The sequence below is a fragment of the Lontra canadensis genome, unplaced genomic scaffold, assembly GCF_010015895.1.
Source record: "Lontra canadensis isolate GAN:19392208 unplaced genomic scaffold, GSC_riverotter_1.0 scaffold38, whole genome shotgun sequence".
Classification (NCBI taxonomy): Eukaryota; Metazoa; Chordata; class Mammalia; order Carnivora; family Mustelidae; genus Lontra; species Lontra canadensis.
In genome coordinates, this window is record NW_022631032.1 from 15,091,087 (window position 1) to 15,116,937 (window position 25,851).

The 25,851-nt window shown below is 37.6% G+C and overlaps 1 protein-coding gene across 4 annotated transcripts in view; it reads left to right on the forward strand.

Moving 5' to 3' along the window:
• NPHP3 (nephrocystin 3) overlaps positions 1-25,851 on the forward strand; it is a 54,806-nt gene that overhangs the window by 27,661 nt on the left and 1,294 nt on the right. For 2 of the 4 annotated variants that reach the window (XM_032869686.1, XM_032869687.1), the window contains exons 14-26: positions 820-922; positions 1,328-1,410; positions 3,235-3,373; positions 5,289-5,453; positions 15,185-15,279; positions 15,830-15,952; positions 18,324-18,513; positions 18,647-18,888; positions 19,900-19,975; positions 21,193-21,320; positions 22,354-22,594; positions 24,295-24,420; positions 24,986-25,101. In XM_032869686.1, the coding sequence (XP_032725577.1) occupies positions 820-922; positions 1,328-1,410; positions 3,235-3,373; positions 5,289-5,453; positions 15,185-15,279; positions 15,830-15,952; positions 18,324-18,513; positions 18,647-18,888; positions 19,900-19,975; positions 21,193-21,320; positions 22,354-22,594; positions 24,295-24,420; positions 24,986-25,101 (1,827 nt within the window). Of the gene's footprint in view, positions 1-819; positions 923-1,327; positions 1,411-3,234; positions 3,374-5,288; positions 5,454-15,184; positions 15,280-15,829; positions 15,953-18,323; positions 18,514-18,646; positions 18,889-19,777; positions 19,820-19,899; positions 19,976-21,192; positions 21,321-22,353; positions 22,595-24,294; positions 24,421-24,985; positions 25,102-25,851 lie in introns of those variants that run through there. The other 2 variants (XM_032869685.1, XM_032869688.1) reach the window with 2 other exon arrangements.

Below are 25,851 nucleotides of genomic sequence, written 5' to 3' on the forward strand. Positions count from 1 at the left end.
GAGGAAAGGGTGTAAGTTTTGTTTTGGACATGGTTAGCCTGAGTTGCCAGTTGTACCTCCAGCTAGTGATGGCTAGCAGGCAATGACATTTACAGATGAGAAGAATAGGGAGAGGACTGGGCTATGAGACTAGACACCTGTTATCCTCAAACATGTGCTTACTTTGGCAGTCCTCAAAAAAGGAAGACAGTGGTTGAATTCTGTAGGGCAGTGTTTCTTAACATATTTTTGTTCCCCTTAAGAGCCTTTTTAGATATTTTCTTCCTAATCACCTTCCTCACCCCAAGAAATTTTAATACCATCATTATGCTATATATCAGTTTTTGTATATAAACAGATATGTGTTTGTATACTTGCACTTTATAATAAAAAGAGTAAGATTTTTTCCCCCACCCTGAAACAATTTTCAATACCCTGTTGAGAATGGATGTTTACAGGGTGATTACATTCCAGTTGGATTACAAGTAATTTGTGGGCAAACACTACCTTGTACTATTCTTCATAGGTACTAATGTGTTTAGTTTTATTATTAGTATGGAACATGGAACTGGAAGTGTTTTACCACTTTACTTCTACCACCTTTACTGCCTATGCTGTTTAAAAGTCTTTGTTGGGATTGATTCCTGAAAGTAATGATATACATGTTAAAAAGAATCGAATAACATTACCTAATAAGATTAACAGAGATTAGTTTTTTTACTTTATAAAAGCAATATAAAAAATTAACTCTTGTAATGGATTTTGACTTGTGTTTGGGTAGATTACAGCTTTTATTGTCTTCTTAGAAGAGAATTTCATTTTCTTTTCTTTGAATAAAAGGTTATGGCCTACACTTCATCTTGATCCTTTAAATCCAAAAGATGCAAAATCTCTTATAATTGCAGAATGCCACTCTGTGGACATTAAATTGAGTAAAGAGCAGGTAAGTATTTTTAATTTTGTTGCTCTTTTACATCTATCAGCTTTCCTATAAAACACCTTATATGAGACTTAAAATTCAATATAGGAACTCTCTATTGTGTTAAGGGAAATTGAAGTTTCCTGATTGTTAAATGCATGGGCTCTTAAACTACTAACAAATATAGAAAAAGCAATAAAAAACATTTGGGGCTTAAGTTTTACTTTCTTATATTATATTAAGCAGGAATGTTTAAAAGCAGAACATCTGCGGTCCACCACTGTGTAGCAGTGATGTCACTATTCAGGTGGTGGGAACCGTGTCATTTCTGCCAGGGATATTTGTTGAAGGCTCTGTAGTAAAGTCAGTTTCATTTCAGGGTGGTTTTGTGTTTTTGTGTTTGTTTTGTGTTCTGGTAAACTGATGCAGGAGAAGAAGTTAGAACGACACTGTCGTTCTGCTACGACCTGCAATGCCCTTTATGTCACCGTTTTCGGCAAAGTGATCGCATGGTAAGTGGTGGCGATTTTACATGATCTGCATGTTTTGTGTTTGCTGCAGACTGCTTCCTCACCTTGTGAAACTGAGAACAATCATTGCGGCAGTCTCTCTGAGCCACTCACATCAGATTCTGTGTGTTCTAACAGTGATACTAACATCCTGGGAGAATGTGACTCATGACTGCAGATTGGTGATAGCCCATGCATTACAAGAACGTGTTGGATATAGTTATCTCATTTGCATCACATTGTTTCCCTGTCTGAGGTTGCCAGTGAAGGCCATCTTTGCCCTCCATGAGGCCCATGGGTGCTCCTTGTCACCTGTTTGAGGCCCCTAGCTTTGAGAAAGTGAGGGACAACTGAGGCAAACACATGCTGTTTTGGGGTGTCCTTGAATATTATTAGTAGGTAGGTATATAGGAATTTTTCATTGTCTCTATTCTTATATCCTGATAAACCTTTCATCTTAGATTTTCTGTTCTAGATACCCTTTAGTCATTTGCCTTTAGATAAGCCTTACAAAGTGTAACTATGTTTCTTCTTCAATACCTCACCTTACTTTGTCTCTTCACAACCAGAGACCAAAAAAGATGAATATGGTTTTGATAATCATCGCAATGGACAGTAATTGTACTCCCGACTCCTATTCTAGACCGTGAATCTCATATTCTTGGCTCTTAATTCCACATTCTCATCTTGAGAACTAGATTTGAAATGAAAACATCTTCTAAAATTTTGACTTGCCTGTGATATTCCCACAATCTTCTTCCACTGTCTCCAGTGCGTCTGGCCTCTGTGAACATCAGAAGCTGGACTGAGTCCACTTCAAAAGCAGGAGTCCCTTTCCACACATTCCATAATATTTATTGGATTTAGCTATTTTAAGAGTGTCGACACAAAATGAACAAACTTTCAGAACCTCTAAAAGTAAGAAAGAGAGTTTTATTTGAGCCCAATTTAGGACAGCTGCCCGGGAAACACAATCTTCATGGGGAAGAAAGTGCTCTGGAGAATGGACAGTTCTTATGGGTTAAATATCTTTTTTATGTCTTGTAAAAGCTTGAAAAATGATATAGGCAGGAATCATGTGTTTTAACATCAAAAAATGCAGACGGTAGGACCATTGGTCCATATCTTACAGACAGATGGTTTTCCTTTAGGCTGCTCATTTACAAGGCAGATGTACAATGTGTGCCTGCTGGGGCATAAATGAGAGTTTTGGTTTAAATAAAATTGATGTACAGCAATGCCAATTTAGAAAGAAATGGCTTCCCATATATATTAGGCCCTTAGAAAGTTTATTAGGCCTATAGAGAGGGCCTATAGAACTTTTGTTTATTTTTTCTTCTCTATATATCTTCCTATTTAAAAAAGAAACTATTGGTGAATAATGTGTAATATTTTAAAACAAACTACCCTATTTACTGATTGTCTTTAGCTTGATGGCTCCTAAATCCTGACTCTAAATAAATTTAACTTGCATGGCTAACTAATAACATTTACAATTATTTTCCTGCTTCCTGTATGTAGGTAGCATGTTTCTAGATGATTAGAACCATGACTTACTCATTTCTGTGTTGCATAATGTGCAGTAATTGTTTGACACATAGTAGGTTCCCAGTATGTGTTCACTGAATTGAGCTAAATAGTATACTAAAATAATACTGATGACTCAAGCAGCCCCATAAAAGTGTCATATTCCTATATCATGTTTTATTGAATTTCTGTTTTCATTTGAAGTATAAAAAATAGAGACCACATTGTTTTTATCTATCTCAAATTTTTCGCAGATGTTGGCTGTCTGTAAGAAATTAAATCTATTCTCAATTCCAACAGTGCTGGAAGAGCAGGCAATTTAGATAAAATCCTTCATCAGTGTTTCCAGTGTCAAGATACTATTTCATTATATAGACTTGCTCTGCGATCTTTCCAGGAGTCCATGGCAAATGATATGGATAAAGAACTAATGAAACAGGTAAAAGATAATAAACTTATAAAACTCATAAAAGTTTGGGGGCGCCTGGGTGGCTCAGTGGGTTGAACCTCTGCCTTCGGCTCAGGTCATGATCTCAGGGTCCTGGGATCGAGTCCCACAAGGGGCTCTCTGCTCGGCAGGGAGCCTGCTTCCCCCTCTCTGCCTGCCTCTCTGCCTACTTGTGATCTCTGTCTGTCAAATAAATAAATAAAATCTTTAAAAAAAAAAAAACCCTCATAAAAGTTTCCATTTATGTGTGAATTGAAGAAAATAGTAATTATTTTTAAATCTGTGCTTAAGTATATTTCAAGCATATACAGGAAGGCTGGCTGCCATAGTGTACCTGTGGCCAGAAGTGATAGCTCAAGAAATTTGCATTTTCCTGATTACCATTGAAATTTTTCATCTGTTCATGTTTATTGGCTATTCTTGTTTCCTCTTCTGTGAATTGCTGATTCAGGCCTTCTTACATGAGTTTTAATTGAGTTGTCTTTCTTATTGATCTCTAGGAGCTCTTAAACATTCTGCATACTGAATACAAATTCTGTTACAGAGTTTGCAGATAAATATCTTTTTCCAGTTTGTTTCTTGTCTTAACTTTTTAGTATCATTCATTATACAGAGTTTTATTTTGTTGAAGTCAGATTTATCAATAGTATCTTTCATGGTTTTTTCCTGTTATATCTTATTTTAAAAGTCTTCTATTATCCAAAAATATTTTGTTATCATAAAAATGTTCGTATATGTATTTTTCCCTTTAAAATGTTTTACATTTTTGTTCTTCCTGTGTGAGTCCTTAAGAACTTATTTTTATTATGTGAGGAAGGAATCTGCTTTTTAATCTTTTATCATATGGCCAGCTAATTTCATTTTACTAAATAGCACATCATTTCTGCTGATTTGGATATCACACTCAACAAATTAACAGGAGTTTGTTTTCTGAGCTCTTCTCTTCCAGTTTTGCTTATTCATTGCCAGTACCACAGTGTCTTGACTTTTAGAGCTTGAAATTAAACTTTCTTGCGTGGTTGGTCTGTGGGCCAATGTTTTCTATGCACCCCTTCACTGAGAGTACAGCTCTTGGGGTTTCTGGTGTTGGCAAGCTTTCTAGTTCCAGCTACTCACCTTACCGGGTTTAAGGGCATACCTTCCATCCCCACTGTGGGTGTGAAAACCCAAGCCCTTAAATTACTGAGATTGCTGCCTAGCCGGTACCCTCACTTCCCCCAGGGACAGTAGCTCCAGCACTTAGCCCTCCGATGTTTGCTTTCCTATTCATTTTTGGCACCTGGGGGATTTCCCTTTCCCTTTTGCAGGCTCACCTGTGCTTTTAAAGGTATTTCGTTATATGTTGTCTTATGTTAACAGGCATTTATAGTAGAAGAACCATTTTCTTCTACCATCTTCCCCAAATTGGAACTTTGTCATTAGTTTTAATCTATTTCCTGAGGTTCCAATTTTTTTTCTTATTTTAAAAGATTTTATTTGTTTGTTTGAGAGAGTACAAGCGAAGAGAAAGGGAGGGACAGAGGACAGAGGGAGAGGCAGACTCTCCAGGGAGAGGCAGATTCCCCACTGAGCAGGGAGCCTGACCCAGGGCCCCATCATGACCTGAGCTGAAGGCAGATACTTAACAACTGAGTCACCAGGCGCCCACAGAGGTTTTAATTTTCATCAAACTTTTTTCTGTGTGTTGTCTTTCACATGCTAGATTTGCTGTATACACTATCTTATTTCTGATTATTGTCTTTTGGAAAGTGTGTTTTATTCTAAAAAATATGTTTCTTTATTAAATCATTTGAACAATAAGTTTGAATAAGAAGTTAATAACCTTAAAAGAGTTATGGAAATTTTATGGCTTTTTCTTACTTATAGAGATGGCTTATGATCATTCTTAATTCATTTCTTTACCTAGATTCTCTGCCTCATAAATGTTAGTCACAATGGCGTGAGTGAATCAGAACTGATGGAACTCCACCCTGAGCTTTCCTGGGCTCTCTTGACCTCCCTAATTCACAGTTTACACAAAATGTGCTTATTGACTTATGGTTGTGGCTTGCTCAAGTTTCAACATCTACAGGTAAGTTTTTTTTTAATAAGGTTTTTTACTTTTAAATGTCAACATACCGGAAGATAGTCCAGGATGGCAGAGGAGTAGGAGATCTTAGTTTTGTCTGGTCCCAGGAACTCAGCTAGATAGCTATCAGATCATTCTGAACACCTGTGAACTCAACTGGAGATCAAAGAAAAGAATAGCTGCAAGTCTACAACTAGAAAAGCGAACACTTTCTGTAAGAATGACAAGATGGAAAAACTCATACCTCAAAAAAGAGAACAAGAGGCAGTACTAACTGCCAGGAACCTAATCAGTATGGATATAAGTAAGATGTCAGAACTAGAATTCAGAATAATGATTATAAAGATAGCTAGGCTTGAAAAAAGCATAGAAGACACTAGAGAATCCATTTATAGAGAAATAAAAGAACTAAAATGTAATCAAATTGAAATTAAAAAGGCTATTGATGAGATGTAATATAAAATGGAAGCTTTGACTGCTAGGATAAATGTGGCAGAAGAGAGAATTAGTGATATAGAAGACAAAATGATGGAGAATAAAGAAGTTCAGAAAAAGAAAGATAACTATTGGACCACAAGGGGAGCAATTCAAGAGATTAGTCTTACCATAAAGTGAAACAATATTAAAATAATTGGGATCTCAGAAGAGGAAAGAGTGGGGCAGAAGTTATATTGAAGCAAATTATAGTGGACAGCTTCCCTAGTCTGGGGAAGGAAGCAGACATTCAAATCCAGAAGTCACAGAAAACCTCCCTCAAATCAGTAAAAATAGATCAACACCTCAAATCAATAAAAATAGGTCATGATCTGTGGGTCCTGGGATCGAGTCCCACATCAGGCTCCCTGCTCAGTGGGGAGTCTGCTTCTCCCTCTCTCTCCCTCTGTCTCTCCCTACCACTCATTCTCTCCCTCTCAATAAGTAAAGAAAATATTAAAAAAAAAATTAGAAAATCTAGAAGGAATGGATGCATTTCTGGAAACTTATACACTACTAAAACTAAAACAGGAAGAAATAGAAAACCTGAACAGACTCATAACCAGCAAGGAAATAGAAGCAGTAATCAAAAATCTCACAACAGACAAGAGTCCAGGGCCAGATAGCTTCCCAGGGGAATTCTACCAAACATTTAGAGAACTAATACCTGTTCTTCTGAAGCTGTTTCAAAAAATCGAAATGGAAGAAAAACTTGCAAACTCTCTCTATGAGGCCATCATTACCTTGATCTCAAAACGAGACAAAGACCCCACCAAAAGGTGAATTACCGACCACTATCCCTGAGGAACATGGATGCCAAAATTCTTACCAAGATACTAGCCAGTAGGATCCAACAGTACATTAAAAGGATTATTCACCACAACCAAGTGGGATTTAGTCTGGGGCCACAAGGGTGGTTCGATATCTATAAATCAATCAGCATGACACAGTACATTAATAAAGGATAAGAAACATATGCTCCTCTCAATATATGCAGAAAAAGCATTTGACAAAGTACAGCATCCTTTCTTGATTAAAACGTTTCACAGTATAGGGGTGGAGGGAAGATACCTCAAGATCATAAAAGCCATGTAGGAAAAGGCCACAGCAAAACTCATTCTTAGTGGGGGAAAAACTGAGAGCTCTTCCCCTAAGGTCAGGAACATGAGAGAGATGTCCACTATTACCACTGCTGTTCAGCATAGTACTAGAAGTCCTAGCCTCAGCAATCAGACAACAAAAAGAAATAAAATGCATCTGAATCAGCAGAGAAGTAGTCAAACTCTCACTCTTCACAAATGACAAGATACGCTATGTGGAAAACCCAAAAGACTCCACCCCAAATGGCTAGAACTCATATAGGAATTCTGCAAAGTGGCAGGATATACAATTAATGCACAGAAATCAGTTGCATATCTATACAATAACAATGAGACAGAGAAAAAGAGAAATTAAGGAGTCGATCCCATGTACAATTACACCCAAAACCATAAGATACATTGGAATAAACCTAATCAAAGGATCTGTACTCTAAAAACTACAGAACACTCATGAAAGAAATTGAGGACAAAACAAAGGAATGGGAAAACATTCTTTCCTCATGGATTGGAGAACAAAAATTGTGAAAATGTCTATGCTACCCAAAGCAATCTACCCATTCAGTGCAATCCCTATCAAAATACCATCCACTTTTTTCATGGAACAAATAATCCTAAAATTTGTATGGAATCTGAAAAGACCCTGAATATCCAGAGAAATGTTGAAAAAGAGAACCAAAGCTAGTGACATCACGATCCTGGACTTGAAGCTCTATTACAAAGATGTAATTGGGACGATGGTATGCTACTGGAACAAAAACAGACACATATCAGTGGAACAGAATAGAGACCCCAGAAGTGGACCCTCACTCTGTGGCCAACTAATCTTTTGACAAAGCGGGAAAGAATATCCAATGGAAAAGACAGTCTCTTCAACAAATGGTGTTGGAAAATTGGACAGCCACATGCAGAAGAATGAAACTGGACCATTTTCTTACACCACACACAAAAATAGACTCAGAATGGATGAAAGACCTTAATATGAGAGAATACACGCAGCAACCTCTGTGACCTCAGCCAAAGCAATTTCTTGTTAGAGATATCTCTAAAAGCAAGGAAAACAAAAGCAAAAATGAACTGTTGGGACTTCATCATGATAAAAATCTTTTCACAGCAAAGGAAACAGTTGACAAAACCGAAATATGACTGACATAATGGGAGAAGGTATTTGCAAATGTCTTATCAAATAAAGAACTTGTATCCAAAGTCTATAAAGAATTTACCAGACTTAACACCCAAAGAACAAATAATCCTGTCAAGAAATGGACAGAAGATAGAAACAGATATTTCTCCAAAGAAGACATACATGGGGGTATAGTTCAGGGGTAGAGCATTTGGTTGCAAAGAAAACATACAAATTGCCAACAGACACATGAAAAAATGCTCCACATCACTTAGTATCAGGGAAATACAAATCAAAACCACATGCGTGGTTTTGGGTGACTGGGTGACTCAGTGGGTTAAGCGTCTACCTTCAGCTCCAGTCATGATCCCAGGGTCCTGGCCATCAAGTCCCATATCGGGCTCCTTTCTTATTGGGGAACCTGCTTATCCCTCTGCCTGCCACTCCCTCTGCCTGTGCTCTCTCTGTGACAAATAAATGAATAAAATCTAAAAAACAAAAACAAAAAAACACATTGAGATACCACCTCACACCAGTCAGAATGGCTAAAATTAAGAAATCAAGGAATGACCGATGTTGGCAAGGATGCCGAGAAAGGGGAACCCTCTTACATTGTTGGTGGGAATGTGAGCGGGTGCAGCCACTCTGGAAAATAGTATAGATTTTCCTCAAAAAGTTGAAAACAGAGCTACTCTATGACCCAGCAATTGCACTACTAGGTATTTACCTCAAAGATACAAATGTAGTGATCCGAAGGGGCACGTGCACCCAAATGTTTACAGCAGCAATGTCCACAATAGCCCAACTACGGAAAGAGTCTGGGTGTCCACTGACAGATGAATGGATAAAGAAGATGTGTGTGTGTGTGTGTGTGTGTGTGTGTGATGGAAAACTACTCAGCCATCAAAAAGATGAAATGTTGCCATTTGCAATGACATGGATGGAACCAGAGGATATTATGCTGAGTGAAGTAAGTCGATCAGAGAAAGACAGTTATTGCATGATATCACTCATATGTGGAATTTAAGAAACAAAGCAGAGGTTCAGTGGAGAAGAGAGGAAAAAATACAACAAGACAATATCAGAGATGTAGACACACCATAAGAGATCTTAATCGTAGGAAACAAACAGGCTTGCTGGAGGGGAGAGGGTAGGGGATGGAGTAAGTGGGTGATGGACGTTAAGGAGGGCACATGATGTACTGAGCACTTGGTATTATATAAGACTGAAGAATCAAGAAAAAAGGTGGTGGAGGAGTAGGGGATCCTATTTCAGCTGGTTCCCTGAATTGAGCTAGATATCTATCAGACCATTCTGAACACCCATGAAATAAGCCTGAGATGTAAGAAGATATAGCTGGGTCTCTACAAACAGAATATCTCTGGCAGTTGGTCTTGAGGTATGAAGTGGGGAGCCGTGATTCTGTGGGTGATATTGAAAGATAAATGGAAGGAGAGGGAGCCTCTGGGAACTTGTGCCAGAGCACAAAAGCTTCCTTCACTGGGGACCATGCTCAGACTCCCAAACTGGTAGTGTCAGGGAAAGGACTTTAGGGCAGCCCCCCAGACTAAAATCTGAAGCTACTGGGGCATACTTGCAAATGGGGTTGGCTTATGGTTTTAGAAGCACAAAGGACAGAGACGTGCCTGGCCCTGGGAGCAAGGGCTGGGAGTGCTGCTGTGGGGCGCACAACCCAGGACGCTATGGTATTTAGCAGCACAGACCGAGAGGGAGACAGTGTGGCCTGGAGAGCTCAGTGAAGAGCAGACTGTAATCTATCTGTTCTGAGACAGAGTATTAGATATGAACACTTCTGCTCTGACTCTTGGAAGAGATGCGGAAAGCCACTACAGAGCAAAAGCCCCCCAAAACGGGTTTTCACTGAGCCTATCACCCCACCACAGGGGCAAGGCAGCTCTGTCCAAACAGGGTTGCCTGAGTAACAGTGCCCTCCCCCAGAAGACAGACTGGAAGAACAAGAGGGGACAACTTTAAGGTCCCTGTAAAACAGGTACATCTTGCTTGGGTTGTGGTCAATAATTTGGACTCTACATTCTCTTAACCACCCCTCAACAGAATGACTAAGAGGAGGAACCCCCAACACAGGAAAGATTCAGAGATTGAGGCCTCTGCCACAGAACTAATGGATATGGATATAACCAAGATGTCAGAAATTGACTTCAGAGTAACAATTATCAAGGTGATATCTAGGCTTGAGAAAAATATTAATGACAATATATAATCTGTAAGGGCAGAAATTATATCTAATCAGGTAAAACTTAGAAATGCTATGAATGAAATGCACTCTAAACTAGATACTCTGCCAGGGTAAATGAAGCAGAACAAATTAGTGAGCCAGAGCATAAGATGATAGAAAAGAAGGTAACTGAGGTGGCATGGGAAAAACAAATTAAAACCAGAGTATTGAGGGGCGCCTGGGTGGCTCAGTGGGTTAAAACCTCTGCCTTCGGCTCAGGTCATGATCCCACGGTCCTGGGATCGAGCCCTGCATCAGACTCTTTGCTCAGCGGGGAGCCTGCTTCCTCTCTCTCTCTCTCTCTCTCTCTCTGCCTGCCTCTCTGCCTACTTGTGATCTCTGTCTGTCAAATAAATAAATACATAAATAAAATAAAATAAAACCAGGGTATCAAACTGAGAGAGAATAGTGGCTCAATGAAAGATTCCAATATCATAATTATTGGGATCTCTGAATGGGTGGAAAGAGAGAGAGGTCTAGAAGATAAATTTCAACAAATTGTAGCTGAGAACTTACTTAATCTGGGGAAGGAAAGAAGCATTCGTGTCTTAGAGGCAGAGAGGACCCCTCCTAAGATCAATGAGAACAGAGCAATGCCATAACATATAATAGTACAATTTACAAATCTTAGATCCAAGGAAATAATCTTGAAAGCAATGAGGGGGAAGTGATTTCTTAGATACAGAGGGAAGAACATCAGAAAAATGTCAGACCTGTCTAGAGAGACCTGGCAAGCAAGAAAGGGTTGGCAAGACATGTTCAGGGTACTGAGTGAGAGGAATATGCAGCCAAGGATACTTTATCCAGACATACTGTCCTTCAGAATGGCTGGAAAGACAAGGAGTTTCCAAGACCGGTACAAACTGAAAGAATATGTGACCACCCAGCTGGCCCTGAAAGAAATATTAAAGGAGTCCTATAAAAGGAGAAAGACTCCAAGAGTGACAAAGAACAGAAATTTACAGAGATGATCTATAGAAACAAGGACTTCACAAGCAACATGATGACAATAAAATAATATCTTTTTTTTTAAGATTTTATTTATTTATTTGACAGACAGAGATCACAAGTAGGCAGAGAGGCAGGCAGAGAGGAAAGGAAGCAGGCTCCCTGCTGGGCAGAGAGCCCGACGCGGGGCTCGATCCCAGGACCCTGGGATCATGACCTGAGCCGAAGGCAGAGGCTTTAACCCACTGAGCCACCCAGGCGCCCCTAAAATAATATCTTTCAATAATCACTCTCAAAGTGAATTACCTAAATGTTCCCATGAAACAGCCCAGGGTTGCAGATTGGATAAAAAGACACGACCCATCCATATGCTGTCTATAAGAGACTCATTTTGCACCTAAAGATACTTCCAGACTGAAAGTGAAGCAACGGAGAACCATTTTTCATGCCAGTGGACCTCAAGAGAAAGCTGGGGTAGCAATTCTTATATCAGACAAATTAAATTTTAAGCTAAAAACTATAGTTAGAGATACAGAAGGACGCTGTATCACTCTTAAAGGGTCTACCCAACAAGAGGATCTAAAATTGGGGAACATCTATGCCCCTGTCAGGGGAACAGCCAACTACATAAGCCAGCTGTTAACCAAAATAAAGAGACATATTGATAATAATATAATAGGAGACCTCAAAACTCCACTCTCAGCAATAGATCATCTAAGAAAATCAACAAAGATATGAGAGCTTTGAATGATACACGGGACCAACTGGTCCTCTTAGATATATACAGAATATTCCACCCTAAAATAGCAGTATACTCATTCATCATCAGACTCTCCAGAATAGACCAGAGACTGGGTCACAAATGAGGTCTCAACTGATACCAAAAGACTGAGATTATACCCTGCATATTCTTAGACTATAATGCTTTGAAACTGGAACTCAGTCACAAGAAAAAATTGGAAGAAATTCAAACACTTGGAAGCTAATCTGCTTAAGAATATTTGGGTCATCAGGAAATCAAAAAAGAACTTCAACAATTTATGGAAACCATTGAGAACTAAAACACATTGGTGCAAAACATATGGAATACTGCAAAGACAGTTGTAAGGAGGAAATACATAGCCATCCAAGCCTCACTCAAAAAAAAAGAAAAAAGAAAAATCCCAGATACACAAATTAAGTTTATACCTTAAAGAATTGGAGAAAAGAGAAAGAACAATAAATAAAGCCTTAGCCACACATGAGAAGAGAAGTAATTAAAATTAGAGTAGAGATCAATGAATTAGAAACCAGAAATACAGTAGAGCATATCAATGAAGCTGGTTCTTGGAAAGAATAAGATCAATAAACCACTGGCCAGACTTACCCAAAAGAGAAGAGAAAGGACCCAAATTAATAAAATTATGAATGAAAGGGGAGAGATGTTGACTAACACCAAGGAAATAGAAACAATCATCAGAAATAATTATCAACAGCTATATGCCAGTAAATTAAGCAACCTGGAAGAAATGGATGCCTTCTTAGAAACCTACAAACTACCAAGACTGAAACAATACATGAACAGACACTTCTCCAAAGAAGACATAAAATGGCTAACAGACAGATGAAAAAATGTTCATCATTATTAACAATCAGGGAAATCCAAATCAAAACCACATTGAGATACCACCTGACCCCAATTATAATGGCAAAAATTGACAAGGCAAAAAACAATAAATGTTGGAGAGGTTGTGGAGAAAGGGGAACCTTCCTACACTGTTGGTGGGAATGCAAGTTGGTATGGCCATTTTGGAAAACAGTGTAGAGGTTCCAGAATAAGTTAAAAATAGAGCTACCATATGACCCAGCAATTGCACTACTGGGTATTTACCCCCAAAATATAGATGTAGTGAAAAGAAGGGCCACATGCACCCCAATGTTCATAGCAGCAATGTCCACAATTGCCAAACTGTGGAAGGAGCCAAGATGCCCTTCAACAGACAAATGGATAAAGAAGATGTGGTTCATATATACAATGAAATATTACTCAGCCATGAAAGGATGAATACCCAACATTTGCATGAACATGGATAGAACTGGAGGAGATTATGCTAAGTGAAATAAGCAAAGAAAGTCAGTTATCATGTGGTTTCACTTATTTGTAGAATATAAGGAATAGCATGGAGGACATTAGGAGAAGGGAGGGAAAAATGAAGTGGGGAAATTTGGAGGGGGAGACAAACCTTGAGAGACTATGGACTTCGGGAAACAAGCTGAGGGTTTTGCCGGGGCAGAAGGTGGTTAGCCCAGTGATGGGTATTAAGGAGGGCATGTATTGCATGGAGCACTGGGTATTATATCCAAACAATGAATCATGGAAAACTACATCAAAAACTAGTGATGTACTGTGTGGTGGCTAATATAATATTAAAAAAAAAGACCGAAGAATCACTGACCTGTACCTCTGAAGCTAATAATACATTATATATTAATTAGTTGAATTTAAATTAAAAAGTAAAAAATTTTTAAAAGCCATCGTACCATCATGCTATTTTAAATGTTTCAACTACAAGACAAAATTGAAATCTGAAATTTGGCATTACCAAATTTTTTGCACTGATTTTAGATTAAATGTAAAATTGGGCTAATATTTTTATGAAGTACCTTTATGAAATGACTATTACAGCAGTCCCCTCTTATCCCCAGCAGACACCTTCTGAGACCCCCAGTTAATGCCTGAAACCGGGATAGTACCAAGCCCCATATACACTATGTTTTTTCTTTAAGTACATACCCATGATAAAGTTAAATTTACAATTTAGGGATAGTAAGAGATTAACAAACATAATAATAGAACAGTTGTAACAATATACTGTACTCCCAAGTAATGTGAATGTGGTCTCTCTCAAAATATTATAGTGCACTCACCCTTCTTGTAATGATGTGAGATTACCGATAAAATGCCTACCTGATGAAATGAAGTGAGGTGAATGATGTGGGCACTGTGATCTAGCATTACATCATATGGACCTGACTATAATATCAAGGATCATCTCCCTTCAAATCCCAGTTGCCCATGGGCAGCTAAGGCTGCAGAAAGTGAAACTGGGGATAAAGAGGGACTTAAAATACTTTAAAAAGCAGTTTCTTTCTGAAAGAGGAAAATATATTTTTTTCAATTGTATGTATTATTGATTGCTGGTATCATTATTTATGTTTTAAGAGCTTGGACTCAGCAAGTGAGCATGCCTTAGTTCACAATTCGGCTCTTCACAGCTAACAGCTCTGTGACCTTGGGTAAATTCTGTAAGCCTTGGGCAGATTTTTCTAGCCTACTACAGAGGTTGTGAAATGAATCGATGGGATTCTTGATCCTAGTAAGGTCCTACGCATGACATCTAGTATGTAGTAGTAAATGTTTAGGACCTATCAAATGGTATAATTCTTATCTACCTGCAATGCCGTGGTTGACTTATATGTATACAAATGTGAATGATGTCTTTGGTGGGAGTATGCTGCGTTATATTTGCAGGTGTGCTATGTTTGTAATTTCACAGGCTTATCTTTCTCTATTGTGTATTGCTTAAATATAGTCTTTCCAGTACTTTTTCAGTCCACATTTCTGATAAATTTTACTGCAGTAACTAGAAGTTTAAATTAAATTGTGTTTTAAGTGCTTCCAGGAGATTTTTATTCTTTATCACATAAACATATCCTGAATTTTAAAAGTCTTTCGCCATCTCTATTATACATCTGTAAAATTAAAATAATTACAAATTCCTGTTTATAAATTAATTGTTAGATATACGGGGACTTACAGAAAATAAACTGCAGTATTTTTTCTTTTTCTTCCCAGGCTTGGGAAACAGTAAGACTGGAATACATGGACGATCCAGCCATTATTTCTTCATGTAGGCAAAAGCTAATCAACTATTTCACCATGCAGCTAAGGTATTATGAATATCCATATTATTCTTCTGCAACATGTTTTACCCCTGTGCCTTTACTTCTCTCTTCCTTTGCTTATAACTTAATGTATAAAAATTTAATTATTATAGAAAAGATTTATTCATCTCCCCTGTTAATGTCAAAAGAACAAGAGATTATTATGTAAGTCTTTTAATATCATGCTGAAGATTTAAACTTATATGAAATCAATGTAAGATCATTTTATTATTTATTCCAGTTTAATCGTTCAAAAATATGTGTGTGTCTGTATACCGTGTGTATATACTTGGGTTGATTTTTTTTTTTTAAAGCTCAAATTTAGGAAAACACCTTGAGAGTTTGATGAGTGGTCCTGATATCACTGTATTTATTTTCTTAGATTATTTCTTAGAGTTTCTGATTTTGACCTAATTTTCTCAGTATTAGATTATATTTAAAGAGTCGGAGATAGATGTCAAACACATTTTTCTCCCTTCAACATTTGTCTGAAGTCTTTGGAGGTAATTTCCTTGTTGGAAGGTATTACTGAGTGTTGTCCTTTCCCTTCTGACAGTCAGGACCGAGTGACTTGGAGAAGTGCAGATGAGCTCCCTTGGCTTTTTCAGCAGCAGGGAAGTAAACAGAAGTTGCATGATTGCCTTCTCAATCTCTTTGTGTCTCAAAATCTTTATAAAAGGTAAGAAACATATTTGTAGAACACCTTCTGCAAAAAAAACAGAGTTAAGTGGTTGTTTGGTATAACAAAGAAAAATGGCATTTTAATTTTAGCTTTAATATAAGACCTGAAGCCATAGAACTCCCAGAAAACATAGGCAGTAAACTGCTTGACATCAGTCTTGGTGATGATTTCTTGTATCTGACACAAAAAGCAAAGGCAACAAAAGCAAAATAAACAAGTGGAATCACATCAAATAAGAAAACTTCTGCGTAGCAAAGGAAACCATAAACAAAATGGAAAGGTAGCCTACTGAATGAGAGAAAATATTTGCAAATCGTATATCTGCAAAGGGGTTAACATCCAAAATATATAAAGAACTCCTATAAATCAATAACAAGAATCTGATTTAAAAATGGACAAAGGATCTGAATAGACATTTTTCTAAAAAGACATCCAGATGGCCAACAGATACATGAAAAGATGCTCAACATCACTAGTCATCAGGGAAATGCAAATTAAAAATTAAAATGAGATATCATCACACACCTGTTAGAATTACTATCACCAAGAAAACAAGAGATAACAAATGCTGGCAAGGATGTAGAGAAAAGGGAACCCTCATGTACTATTGGTAGGAATGTAATTTGGGACAGCCACTGTGGAAAACAGTATGAGGTTCCTTAAAAAATTTAAACTAGAACTGCAATATGACCCAGCAATTTCACTTCTTGCTGTTTATCTGAAGAAAACAAATACCATAATTTGAGAAGATATATGCACCACCATGTTCATTATAGCATTATTTACAATAGTCAAAATAGGAAACAACCTAAGTGTCCCTTAATAGATGAATGAATAAAGAAGATGTGTGTGTATATATATGTGCACATTACATACAAACAATGGAATATTATTCAGCCACAAAAAAGAACAAAATCTTGGCATTTGCAACAACATGGATGGATCCTTAGGACATTACGCTAAGTGAAATAAGCTAGAGAAAGACAAATACTATATGATCTCACTTATATCTGGAATCTAAAAAACAAAAACAAAAGTCAAACATGCCCTTGGTACAGAGAAGAGATTAGTAATTATCAGAGTAGGCAAAGTGGGTAAAAGGATTAGAAAGGTACAAACTTCCAATCTTAAAATAAGTCTTGGGGATGTGGTGTACAGCATGGAGACTATAGTTGATAATTCTGTATTGAATATTTTAAAGCTGCTAAGAAAGTAGGTCTTAAAAGTTCTCATCACAAGAAAAAAAAATCCTGTAACAGGGATTGCAATTATGTACAGTGACAGACATTAATTAGACTTACTCTGGTGATCATTTTGCCATACAGTAGTTCTCCCTTCCCATGGAGGGATACTTTCCAAGACCCTCAGTGGGTGTCTGAAACCACAGATAATACCGAGCCCTATATATGTTATCTTTCCCTATACATACATACCTGTGATAAAGTTTAATTTGTGAATTGGGCATAGTAAGACATTAACAGCAATAACTAATAATGAGATAGAATAATTATAACAATATACTATAATAAAGGTTATATGAATGTGGTCTCTCTCTCAAAATATCTTACTGGACTGATCCTTCTTCTCGTGATGATGTGAGATGATAAATGTCCCAGGGATGAGATGAAGTGAGGTGAATGGAGTAGGTGTTGTGCTGGAGCCACGGGCTACTACTGACCTTCTGACCTTACGTCAAAGGAGGAGCATCTGCTCCCGGACCGTGGTTGATCGCCACTAACTGAAACTGGAGAAAGGGAAACCGGGGCAAAGGCAGACTACTGTATATACAAATATCAAATCATGAGTTGTACACCCGAAGCTAATAAATTTGGATGTCAATTATATCTCACAAAATAAATAAATGACCAAACCACCCCCATAATGCTGTAATAAAAATGAGATTTAGAGCAGAAAGCAGCTGGCAAAGAGGGACATCTGAGTGGGCCCAGAAGGACAGATGGAATTAGATTCAGCTGTAGCATTTAGCTAATTGGGAAAGAAGGCAGTGTGAGGTCTCCCACTCAGAATGGGATGTTTTTAGTAAGTGTAGTGACAGCAGCCAGCATTATGGAGTACTTGCTGTGTGCTGTCATCTGCTTATAGTAGCACCTGAGGCAGATCGGGTTGGTGATCCCCCCTTCTGCAGATAAGGATGATGAGGTGTAAGAGATCAGACCACCTGCTCACCACCACACAGCTAGGAAGGGATGGACTCAGAGAACAGTCAGAGTCTATAGTCTTATCTCCCTCTACGCTATACCTGCCTGCTAATGAAGTGTCAGTAGCCTGACATGAATTCTGGCATTTTCATTCAAAAGTGGGTTTTAAAGCTTGCTTTTCATTAAATTACATTTTTTGGTTGAAACAGAGGACACTTTGCCGAGTTGCTGAGTTACTGGCAGTTTGTTGGCAGAGACAAAAGCGCAATGGCAGCAGAATACTTTGATTCATTGAAGCAGTATGAGAAAAACTGTGAAGGCGAGGAGAACATGATTTGCTTGGCTGATCTTTATGAAACCCTGGGGCGATTTCTCAAGGATCTAGGCCTCCTCAGTCAGGTAACTCCAGCAGTGGGTTTTTCTCTCCTTGCTAGGAGTTAGTGTCGCCTTCATTTGTTATGCTGATGAGACTGCAGATCTTACAGCATCTCACTCACGGTTACTGGCCTTTAACCTTTTTTTTCCCCCCTAGGCTGTGGTGCCTTTGCAGAGGTCTCTAGAAATTCGAGAAACAGCTTTAGATCCAGATCACCCAAGAGTAGCTCAGTCCCTCCACCAACTAGCAAGTGTGTACGTGCAGTGGAAGAAGTTTGGCAATGCGGAACAGCTGTATAAACAGGCCTTAGAAATCTCCGAAAATGCTTATGGTGTGGAACATCCCCATATTGCTCGTGAACTTGAGGCACTGGCAACTTTGTACCAGAAACAAAATAAGTAAGACTTAGATCAGTAATACTCCGGTTTTATGATGGGGTGCGACAGTTCTTAATGTCCTTATGGGGTAAGCTTTCTTTTGTGGCTATGTAATTTTTTATCCGATATCTTTTGAATCTACCATGTTCAAAGATTATTCTTGGTGGTGGGTCTTTGTGGAGTAAACAGAAAATTAGAACTACAAGACTCATCTCCATTTGAAGATGCACGGATGATAGAACATGGACTTTGGAGTCATATAGTCGGGTTTGAAGCTGGGCTTCTTCACTAACTAGCTTTGTAATATTAAGTGCACTGCTAATAGAGGGCTGCAAACCATTGTCCATTGGCCAAGTTCACTAGGCCCCTTGTTTTGTAAATAAGGTTGTATTGGAACATAGTCACATTTTTTCATGTACATATTATCTGTGGTTCCTTCCGTGATGCAACAGAGTTCCATAGTTGAGGTAGAGACCATGTGGCCCACAAAACATAAAATATACTACATAGTAGTAGCCTACTCCAGAAAAAGTTTGCCAATCCCTGGTGTAATAAAAAATCTATTAGACACGCACTGAATGCATCTTTTCCTCTATCAGAAATCATGTATTGTTAATAATACAGATTGGATTTTTTCTTTTAATTTCTGGAGGAATTGTTTCACACAAATTTTGTGTGAATTTCTCATTTATATTTGACCAGAAATTAGCATGTACAGAAGAAGGTGTTGGAGTAAACTAAAAGTTTAGATTTTCATTTAGTTAGGGGATCCTTTAGAGATTCAGAATGAGTTAAATCAGTTAAAAATCTGTTAAATGTCAGCTACTTGGAGGATTAGATGTTTTGTTAGATTTTGTTTTATGAGGGTTTTTGTTAAAGATTTTTAATTCCATGTGACTATCATTTTTAGAAATTATGCTACATTTAAGGGCCCAAAAAAGCTTTACACTAGGTAAGGAATGCTTTCATCTCCCTGAAATATGATACTTAGGACATGTTTCTTTTGTTTGACTTTATTGTTATTTTTTTAAGGTATGAACAAGCTGAACATTTTAGGAAAAAATCCTTTAAAATTCGTCAGAAGGCTACAAGGAGAAAAGGCAACTTGGTAATGAGAGATTTCTTTTATGTTGTGTTTTAAACTAGAGGAAAAGAGCATCTCTGAGTATCATAATACAGCTGTGTATACCTCACATGTTTAAGAACTTGAGATATTAAAGTGATTTCTATAAAAATACTAACATTGTCTTATATATATAATACATGTTTAAATATTAGTGTTACTGAGAAATACAACTTAGCAGACTTTTAAAAAGTATATAAAACAATATACTATGTTTATTTTGCAGTATATACATATGTGAAATCATTATGTTGTACACCTTAAACTTACACAATGTTTTATGGCAATTATATCTCAGTAAACATAGGAAAAAAATTTTTTTTTTGCTTTTTTTAAAGTGGGACTATAAGGTTCATTTGAAGGTTAGACTTTGGAAGATGAACTTAAAAGCTGCTTCAATCTGTAAAGGAAAGGCAAATTAAAAATTTTAATATGTTAGATTCAAATGCAAGGAAATTCTTACCTTGGAATTCTTACCTTGGAGCACACACACATAAAATTATTTTCATTTTTCCAAGCTGCTGATAAAATCTAAATATAGCCTGTTTTAATTTCAAATGCTATGTACGTTTTTTAAATTGAATAATATCTGACACACAACGTTGTGTAAATTTAAGATGTATAACATGCTAATTTGATACATTATATATTGTAATATAATGGCCATCGTAGTGACAGCACCTCTGTCACATCACATAATTATTATTTCTTTTTTGTGGTGGGAATAGTTAAGATCTACTCTTTTAGCAAGTTTGATGATTGTAATACAGTATTGTCTACATTCACTATACTGTGCATTTGATCTCTGTGATTTATTTGTCTACTATTTTTCAAGTGCTAGGTGCAGTTTAAGTACCTGATGTTTTTAAGTTAAACACTTAAAGCCATGGGATTGGTAAATATCTGCAGTTTAATTCTGTGTCCTGATCTTTTCAAAGCCCTTGGGACTCAGTTCACTTTGCTAAAATAGCTCATCATCACTTTCTCAAAACAGGTTTTACTGAATTTTAGAATGTGATGTCAGGTGGAAATATGTGCACTTGCAATATCCACTGGATTAATTCAGTGTGATACTTAAACTAATTGTTACCTACTTTAAAGGGAGCAAAAGGAGAAAGGATTTCATAGAGCTCCAGTGTAGTGTTTCAGAATCAAGGACTGCCCTTAACTTGGTACCTATTCTCCATTTGTGTTTGCTTCAGTATGGATTTGCCCTCTTACGTAGACGAGCCCTGCAGTTAGAAGAGCTCACGTTAGGAAAGGACACACCTGACAATGCCCGGACCCTCAATGAGCTGGGCGTTCTCTACTACCTTCAGAATAACCTGGAGTGAGTACCATGACGCTAATAATGAAAATAAGTGTCCATTGTGTCTCTCACATGGAAAGCTACTTTCCGTTTCTATCAAGTCAAGCTAGAATAAATTGACAGAAACCATGCCAGATTTCACGTGTGGTGGGTTGAACATACAGCTATGCTTAACAAAGGCCATGGCATTTTTTCATGGTTTCTTGTCACATTCTTTTATTAGCTAAAAAAGTTATTCTGTAGCATCCCTAGTATGTTTTATATAATTATAAAAAGTGTTTTGTATAGATGCTGTACATGAGAATTCACAGAAGAAACTTGGCACCAGGCGAGAATAAAGGATAGAATGTAGATGGCTGCTAGTTTGGGTCTTCAGTTCATTTGGACTTAAAAGATTCAAAAAGATGTTAATATTTATACTCTGAAAAAGTGTTTTTGGCCTTCTTTGGATTTCAGAAAACTAACACATTTGATACTCTGGATGTCAGAAAAACGTAACAAATACTTATCTGGTTTCGGAAAGGATACTTCAATTGAAAACAAACTGAGGGTTTTGAAGGGGCGGGGGGTGGGAGGTTGGGGGAACCAGGTGGTGGGTAATAGAGAGGGCACGTATTGCATGGAGCACTGGGTGTGGTGCAAAAACAATGAATACTGTTACGCTGAAAAGAAATTTTTAAAAAATTATATAGTAGCTACATCAAAGGGAAAAACAATGAATACCAAAATCTTTTGAATTAGGTCTTTTTATTTTATTTAAAGGTATCAGAAGTTTGTTTTGGAAATATGGGTTTGTCTTTTAGGAAAAGTCGAAAGTGGAGAACTGAGGCAATCATCTAGCTACTTTAGGCCCTCACACTATCATTTTTATTTTTTGGAAAAGGGCAGGGAGGGATATGAACTAGGAAAGAGGGAGAGAGAAGACTTTGAGCCAAATCCCTCATATCAACTGTCTTGGATTTAAGAATAAAAATGCTTCAGTTCTCTACCTAACTAGGGCCAAGGAGTCTTTAGAGCATAAATTATTTAAACCATTTTGGGGTTTTGTTCATAGAACAGCTGACCAGTTTCTGAAGCGGTCCTTAGAAATGAGAGAGCGAGTCCTAGGACCAGATCACCCCGACTGTGCCCAGTCTTTAAATAATCTGGCAGCTCTATGCAATGAAAAGAAACAGTATGATAAAGCAGAAGAACTTTATGAAAGAGCTTTAGACATTCGGAGACGAGCACTAGCTCCTGATCACCCTTCTTTGGCCTATACAGTGAAGCATCTTGCAATCTTGTATAAGAAAATGGTAAGTAATCTGTGGCATGCTTACATGTATTTTAAGTCATATTACTGTCACAAAATAATTTGTCTTCTTGGGGTGTCTGGGTGGCTCAGTTAAGTTTCTGCCTTCAGCTCAGGTCATGATCCCAGGGTCCTAGGATCAAGCCCCTCATCAGGCTCCCTGCATGGTGGGAAACCTGCTTCTCCCTTTCCCTTTACTGCTCCCCCTGCTTGTATTCCCTCTCTTGCTGTGTCTCTGTCAAATAAATAAATCTTTTTTAAAAATTCACACACACAAAATAATTTGTCTTCTGATGGACAGATTATTTTCTATGAACTTCTCAATCATGATGATTAAGTTTTTTTAACAAATAGCTGAGTAGAACATTAAAAAAATTATATCAGACTTAAGTAAGGTACTGGCTTAATTTTGTTAAAATATATTCCAAATACAAATGCATTCATCAACATTCTAATTGGAACTTATTATTTCAGAAGTTCTAAAATTCAACCACTATTAAGTTTTATGAGTTAAGCAGCCATAAACACAGCAAATCACCTAGCTGTCAAAGGTGAAGGAGGAATCTCTGTAGGAGAATAAATGAGCATTTAAATTTCACAGTTTCAGGGCACCTGGGTGGCTCAGTGGGTTAAAGTCTCTGCCTTCGGCTCGGGTCATGATCCCAGGGTCCTGGGATCAAGCCTCGAAATCGGGCTCTCTGCTCAGCAGGGAGCCTGCTTCCTCCTCTCTCTGCCTGCCTCTCTGCCTACTTGAGATCTCTGTCAGTCAAATAAATAAATAAAATCTTTAAAAATAAATAAATTTCACAGTTTCTTTTCTTTCCCTATAATGAAATGTAACCATTCTTTTCCCTAGGGTTCTAGCTTAAGTGATTTTTGGAATTTTTGTAGCTGTTCTTAAAAAAAAAAAATGCCGGAGAAGTCTGATTTCATTTCATTTCATGCAGTTAGAGAGCTACATAGACTAGACTATCTTTAGACTTTGTGAGACCCTTGCTGGTCAACCTGGCCCTGAAGTTAATGCTTTAGTAAGAACAATGCATTGTTGCTATTTCTGCCCAACTTTTTTTTTTTTTTTTAAGATTTTTATTTATTTATTTATTCGTCAGAGCAAGCGTGCAAGCAGGCAGAGTGGCAGGCAGAGGAAAAGAGAGAAACAGCTCCCTGCTGAGCAAGGACCCCAATGCAGGACTTGATCCCAGGACCCTGGGATCATGACCTGAGCCAAAGGCAGCCGCTTAACCAACTGAGCCACCCAGGCATCCTTTTGCCCAACTTTCAAGTGAAAAAGAAATAATTAGAGGACCACCATGGTGGCTCAGTTGATTCAGCATCTCTCTCTCTAGAAGAATCTTGAAGGGATTTGGTAGGAAATGAGATTTTATTTTTGATGTGGTATCTAAATTATATACAGTAGCAAACATTCTACTGGCATATTTTTACTTCACTGGGAACTGAGTGATACTGGGTAAGCTTTATAAAAGGCTTTCTGAATTATCAAAGTATTTTTACATTCAATGTAGCTTTATACATATCCCATTAGATTTCAGTTATCTATAAACTGAACCATTAAAGTGTGAGAAGATTATTTCTGAAATTTTTTCCTCAAAATTACTAATAGAAAACTTTATTTATGGGAAAATATTTGATCAGATAGTATTTATTATTTTAATATTTTTGTTAGATTTCGCTTTTGTTTTTTAGGGGAAACTTGACAAGGCTGTACCTTTGTATGAGCTGGCTGTTGAAATTCGGCAGAAATCCTTTGGCCCAAAGCACCCCAGTGTAGCTACTGCCCTGGTGAACTTAGCTGTTCTCTATAGCCAAATGGTAAGTTCCCACATATTAATAACTCTTTATGAATGATTTTAAGGTATGAAATATAAACATGAAATAGATGTGGCACAGTAAAAGTAACTGAAGAAAATTTAAGATTACTAATGCTTCCTTTCGTATTTGAGAAATTATTGAAGTTAGATTTGTAAGATGGTCCCTTCCTCTTAGTGTAAAACACTGAGTATTTATTTAGTTCATTGCATAAGTTTCATTTTTAATCCTGGAGACTCATACCTTTCTACGTCTAATACTATCTTTAAGCTGTTGCATTTGCCCATGATAGGTGAAAAGCACATAAACCCACTGAGCAATAAGGAAACAGGTTTTTGCTTATATTATTGGATTCAGGTCAGTAGTCACCAAGCTGGGTCTAAAACTTAGGTTTCTGACTTTCTATTATATGCTTCTACCATGATGATTAGTAATAAATTTTTAATCTGTAGGAGGATATTAACTTTTTAAAGGGGCTTACCCCAGTAGATCAGCTTAGTCTAGAATGTTAATAGTAATTTCAGCAACTCAGTGTGTTCAAGTGAATATCACTGCTTTTTTTAATAAGAAAAAACACATCGAAGCCTTGCCATTATATGAAAGAGCATTAAAGATTTATGAAGACAGCCTGGGTCGGATGCATCCTCGAGTTGGAGAAACATTAAAAAATTTAGCCGTGCTTAGGTAAGAATTTTTTCAGCTTCCTGATAACAGCCAAACCCCATTTTAGAACAGCTTTAATTTGACTTATCACAGAACACAATATTTAATGCTAGTTGTTTTTTCTTGGAAGAGGGGAAGGGGTTGTTTTGTGTTGATTTACTTCAAGATACTAAAGTGGTATCCAGAAGTGAAATCAATGTTGCATAATCTGTTTTGTAGAGGAATGTATCATGTAAATAGTGAAAAGATGATTTACATTTGCGGCTAACTGGTTCTGGGGGTAATGTGGGCAATGTACTGTCCTCAAAAATTAATTTACCATTAAGTGGATGTTGATTTGGGGGTCTTAGGTAGCTCAGTAGTTATGCATCTGATTCTTGGTTTTGGCTCAGGTCATGATCTCAGGGCTGTGAGACTGCGCCCTGGTCAAACCCTGCACTGGGCTCCACACTGGGCCTGGAGCCTGTTCAAGATTCTCTCTTCCCCTCTGCTCCTACCCCCCCAACCCTGTGTGCACACTTTTCTCTCTCTCTGAAAAAAAGTGCATGTTGATTTTGCTTTGTCTTTGTTTGTGTATCTCTGGATGCAGAGACTTTCCATTAGCAGTCCACTGCATCCATTACAACATGGTCTTAATGGTGTATGTATGAGGCACTAAGATACACGTTAGCAGTTCAGATAGAAGAGTCTGGGAATTCTTTTACAGGTCTGCCTGAGTGAATGCACACACTGGAAATAGGAGAAAATGGGGAATTATTCACAACTTGTTAT